General features: G+C 43.7%; 1 protein-coding gene across 6 annotated transcripts in view; it reads right to left on the reverse strand.

The window, feature by feature from the left end:
- usp32 (ubiquitin specific peptidase 32) overlaps window positions 1-4355 on the reverse strand; it is a 146726-nt gene extending 142371 nt beyond the window's left edge. For all 6 annotated transcript variants that reach the window (XR_009656865.1, XR_009656863.1, XR_009656862.1 and 3 more), the window contains exon 1: window positions 4146-4355. Coding sequence is in view for 2 of the 6 variants with exons in the window: in XM_060943943.1 (XP_060799926.1) it covers window positions 4146-4203 (58 nt within the window). In the remaining 4 variants the exon portion in view is untranslated. The remainder of the gene's footprint in view (window positions 1-4145) is intronic.
- Window positions 4356-6000: the final 1645 nt, after the last annotated feature.

Below are 6000 nucleotides of genomic sequence, written 5' to 3' on the forward strand. Positions count from 1 at the left end.
CGCACCGGGTTCACTTCGCCTTTTTCACTGTAGTTTAACCTTCTTCGTTTGCCGTAGTTGGTCACGTGACTGTAGCAGGGAAACTCAACTTCCTTTTGGAACTTACCAGCCGTGTTTTGTGCTCATAGATAGCTGGAATAAATTTATTTTCCTTAATCCGCACTATTTTGATCAAAGAATACAGCAGGGCAAGCATGGCAGCAGACATTTTGATTCACGAGAAAATTACCCAGAATTCCGTGCACTGGGGGTCTGAGGGCTCTAGAGGACCTGGTGCGAACAGAAAGAGGACTGAGGCCCCATCAAAGCTTAACTGGACCAGAAAGAGAACCCAGTCCTCTTTGTAATAAATTCACAGTGTGAACACAAAAAGAACCGAGTTCTTTTTCTGTTGGTCCACTTTTTGGTCCACTTAAAGAGGACTGAGTCTGGTTCCTTTAAAGGGGACCAGGTGTGAAAACACCCTTAATTTTAAACAGATTAGCACAAATACAGGTCTGGTCAAAAGTTTGTACACCCCTACTCATTCATAGGTTCTTCTGTATTTTGTACATTGTAGACATCAAAACTATGAAATAGCACATGGAACATAGTCCTCATCAAAAATTATGTGGTGAACAAAAAAAACGCTTCATATTTTAGGTTCTTCAAAAACACCACCGTTTACTTCGCCGACGCTTTGTAGACTATTGGGGTTATCTTAACCAGCTTCATGAGGGAGTCAGCTGGAACACTTTTCAATTAACAGGTGCCTCGTCAAAAGTTAATTAGCACAATTTCTTGCCTTCTTAATGCAAACGGTAAATAGTAAATGATAACACAGTAAATAGCCCCATTCCGCAACTGTAGTAATCCATATTGTCAAGAACCATTCAACCAAGTAAAGAGAAACAACATCCATTACTTTAAGACATGAAGTGTCTTAATTAATAAAAATAAAGAAAAACATTTAATTAGAAGGCATGTCTAAACTTTTGAATGGTTCTGTATGCATCATTATCTGATTTTTAAATCATTAAAACTTTTTATGCTTGAACTTGCCATTACTGAAATCGACAGATGCAGATTTGAAACACTATCATCAGCTCAACATTTTTGGTTTGATAAAAATTGCAAAAATAGTTAAAAATATATATTTTATATAAAATAACCAACCAACCACAATGGGTGGCACAATGGTGTAGTGGTTAGCACGGTCACCATACAGCAAGAAGGTTCTAGGTTCGAGCCCAGTGGCCGACAGGGGCCTTTTTTTTGTGTGTGGAGTTTGCATGTTCTCCCCCTGTCTACATGGGTTAGGCTAACTGGTGGCTCTAAATTGACTGTACGTGTGAATGTGAATGGTTGTTTGTCTCTATGTGCAGCCCTGCGATGATCTAGCGACTTGTCCAGGGTGTACCCCGCCTCTCACCTATAGTCAGCTGGGATAGGATCCAGCTTGCCCGCGATCCTGTACAGGATAAGTGGTTATGGATAAGAAGAAGAAACCTTTGTCACATGCACACTTCAAGCACAGTGAAATTCGTCCTCTGTATTTAACCCATCTGAAGCAGTGAACACACGCGTGCACACCAGAGCCCCTGGGGAGCAGTCAGGGGTTAAGTACCTTGCTCAAGGGCACTTCAGCCCAAGGCCGCCCCACGTCAACCTAACTGCATGTCTTTGGACTGTGGGGGAAACCGGAGCACCCGGAGAACATGCAAACTCCGCACAGAAAGGCTCTCACGAGCCGCTGGGTTCGAACCCGGAACCTTCTCGCTGTGAGGCGACCGTGCTAACCGCTACACCACCGTGCCGCCATAATGGATGGATGGATGGACAATAACCAGTGTTTCAGAAAAGCATACTGTGACATAATTGATCACAATATCAATGTTATATTATCACATGGTGTAGTGGTTATCACTGTCGCCTCACAGCAAGAAGGTCTGGGTTCGAGCCCCGTGGCCGGCGAGGGCCTTTCTGTGTGGAGTTTGCATGTTCTCCCCGTGTCCGCATGGGTTTCCTCCAGGTGCTCCGGTTTCCCCCACAGTCCAAAGACATGCAGGTTAGGTTAACTGGTGACTCTAAATTGACCGTAGGTGTGAATGTGAATGGTTGTCTGTGTCCATCAGTGCGTTTACATGCACATAGAGAAAATCTAATTTCTGCCGTTGCTCGACTGAAATCGAAGTTCTAAATGCCATGGAAACACCTTAGTTCGGCTGAAATCGAACCGAACTTGATTTCTCGTAATCGAGCTACACGACCTAGATTATGCGATTTTAGCCGAGCTACTTAGTGCATGTAAACCCTATCGAGCTACGTATTCGAGCTACTTACTTCAGCACTGCCCCTTCCGGAAGTGACGAGACCACAAGCGGGAAACACAACAGCCTCGGTCGGCATGACAACAGCATGAATCTTTTCTTTTTGTGGCATTGTTTGCACTGTTAAAATTTAGCTCACTTACTGTATCACCAAATACATCTGTACAGCTGTTGCATAGCTGTGAATTGTGTACATAAACAAGTCATTGTATTTGTGTGTGCATATATACGTGTCCAACATCTGAAGAATGTCAATAAAAACAAAACAATTGAACTTTGTGTTTATTAAGACATAAGTTAAATTGTAAGCAAAAAAATATTTTGTAAGCAAAAAATGGACTTTAGAAAAATATACAATTGTGCAAAATAAGTTGTCTTACAAAACAGTGGTCTGCGCAGGACAGTTTGTAGCCATACAGTCTGTTAGAGCAAGCCTAACAGCTTGAGCACGGAACTTGTGAACACGGAACTGCCAGTGTTGCCAGATTGGGCGGTTTTAAGTGTATTTTGGCGGATTTGAACATGTTTTGGGCTGGAAAACGTCAGCAGTATCTGGCAACACTGCTGATAACTTTGTTTATACTCTTGAATAGCTCTTCTTCCTGACGACAACCGGAAGTGTACCAACACGATGGGGCGTGTAGCGCCACCTGTGGCTCGGGTGCACAGTGTACCTCACACAATCGCTCGATTTCCTTGTGTGCATGTAGGATTGGATTTCTCTGGCACCCCTGCTGGGACCCTCAGCAGCTCGATTTGGATGTGCATGTAAACGCACTGCATGTGTCAGCCCTGTGATGACCTGGCGACTTGTCCAGGGTGTACCCTGCCTCTCGCCCATAGTCAGCTGGGATAGGCTCCAGCTTGCCTGTAGAACAAGATAAAGCGGCTACAGACAATGAGATGAGATATTGTCACATCACCCAACCCGAGTTAACAGCAATCTCCAGTGCCATCAAAACAGACAGTGACCAAGCTGGAACAAGATGATACGGACCGGTATCGGGCATCATTGGATACTCAAAGTTCTAATGCGAAAAACGTCACCATAGTGAAATTTTACAAATAGGATCAGTCCATGCCAACATTTAGGATGTTAGAGAAATAAACAAACAAAGTCCGTGTCAAGGACAAAGCTGATCCCTGAAATGTTTGATGTATTAAATATGATGTCTGAGAGCTTCCTGGAGAAGAAGAGAAAAAAAAAAAACAACAACAAAGTCACATGCACTCAGCACAGGCTTCAATCCCAAGGCACACTCCTCACACTCCTCATGACTCAATGTCATCCTGATTAATTAATGACTGTGGATCAGAGGCACTTGATCACAGGAAGGAGAGATTACACATGTACCTGAAGGGTCACAGGAGGTCAAATGACACCCAGGGACACTCGTGAGTAAAACAAAATCGGACTGTAAGCACAGGAGGAGTGTTTTAAACAAAGAAAGAGTCTGGGTGAAGAAGAAACACAGGCACCACTCTGAGGAGTGTGTGGAGTGTTAACAACAACAACAACAACAGTGCTCATTTTATCGAAGACGGGAGGTTTTTAAAGCACAGCACTCTGAGCTTTCCTCACTAAACCTTCTCTAGACACAAAACACAAAGCGGACACACTTGTCCTCCTCACAGCAGAGCCACAACACACACACACACACACACACGCAGCTCCACCAGAGCGCCGCTCATTGTTCATGATGAACCGGTTAAAGCCTGTTAGCATAGCGGCGCGCGCTGCACACAGTTATCGCCACTCCATCCCGAGCTAGCCGGCTAAGCTAATGCTAAGCACCGCAACCTGTGATTAATCACGGGCGAAGCGGGAGCGGTTACCTCTCCTCACAGCCTCGTCGTAGGAAAGGAAGCCTATCCGCGACTCTTTGGCCCCCATGTTGCTGCCCTCATTTCAGTGAGGAGTCTGTCGGTCGGTCTGTCGGTCGCTGCGTGCTGCCCCGCTCTCCCCGAGTAGCGCCTCCGCCGCGGGACTCCGCTCAGCTCCAGCGCCTCCAAACTACACTTCTGTGTTGTGAATGTGTGACGCGCGCGCCCTCCGCTCCAAGCCGACACCGCCTCCATCCTGGTTCACGTGACCCCGTACGGATGACGTCGCAACACCTTCTGGCTCCCTGTGTCAGCGCACTCGATGAGGTATTCAATAATAATGCCTTTCGCAGCCTATCTAGTGCACTTGATATCATATAGGAAGCGATATGGGATACAGCGCCTGGCCCATCACCTGATCGTAAAGCGGGGGGGACTGAGGGCTTGGAGCGGAACTGGACCGGAGAGCTGGAGTGTTTTATTAAAGAGAAACTACTGAACCTTATTGCACTCAGTCGGACTGTGGTCATGCTTAGGAATCATGTGGTTCTCCCAAGAAGGAACTATTGGCTTGACCACAGTAATTACCACCATACCGCGTGTGTACACACATACAGTACAATATACTATATAACAAGATTTGCATTTACAGGATAGATAGATAGATAGATAGATAGATAGATAGATAGATAGATAGATAGATAGATAGATAGAGTGCCTGAAAAAGAAAGAGGGAAAGAGAGAGGTTTTACAGAGTTTAGACAGAAATTAAGAGACAGGGAAGTTGATGAAGATATTTAGACATAGATAGATAGATAGATAGATAGATAGATAGATAGATAGATAGATAGATAGATAGATAGATAGTGCCTGAAAAAGAGAGAGGGGTTATACAGAGTTTATACATGGAGAAATTAAGAGACAGGGAAGTTGATGAATAGATAGATAGATAGATAGATAGATAGATAGATAGATAGATAGATAGATAGATAGTCTGAAAAAGAAAGAGGGAAAGAGAGAGCGGTTATACAGAGTTTATACATGGAGAAATTAAGAGACAGGGAAGTTGATGAAGATATTTAGACAGACAGACAGACAGACAGACAGACAGATAGACAGACAGACAGACAGACAGACAGATAGATAGATAGATAGATAGATAGATAGATAGATAGATAGATAGATAGATAGATAGATAGAGTGAGTGCCTGAAAAAGAGAGAGGGGTTACACAGAGTTTATACATGGAGAAATTAAGAGACAGGGAAGTTGATGAAGAGATAGATAGATAGATAGATAGATAGATAGATAGATAGATAGATAGATAGATAGATAGATAGATAGATAGATAGATAGCCTGAAAAAGAAAGAGGGAAAGAGAGAGGGGTTATACAGAGTTTATACATGGAGAAATTAAGAGACAGGGAAGTTGACGACGTCTCTTTCAGGGAAGACCTTGCATTTTCCAACATGACAATGCCAAACCACATACTGCATCAATTACAGCATCATGGCTGCGTAGAAGAAGGGTCCGGGTACTGAACTGGCCAGCCTACAGTCCAGATCTTTCACCCATAGAAAACATTTGGCGCATCATAAAATGGAAGATACGACAAAAAAGACCTAAGACAGTTGAGCAACTAGAATCCTACATTAGACGAGAATGGGTTAACATTCCTATCCCTAAACTTGAGCAACTTGTCTCCTCAGTCCCCAGACGTTTACAGACTGTTGTAAAGAGAAAAGGGGATGTCTCACAGTGGGAAACATGGCCTTGTCCCAACTTTTTTGAGATGTGTTGTTGTCATGAAATTTAAAATCACCTAATTTTTCTCTTTAAATGATACATTTTCTCAGTTTAAACATTT

This window comes from Neoarius graeffei, chromosome 17 (genome assembly GCF_027579695.1).
Source record: "Neoarius graeffei isolate fNeoGra1 chromosome 17, fNeoGra1.pri, whole genome shotgun sequence".
NCBI classification, from domain to species: domain Eukaryota; kingdom Metazoa; phylum Chordata; class Actinopteri; order Siluriformes; family Ariidae; genus Neoarius; species Neoarius graeffei.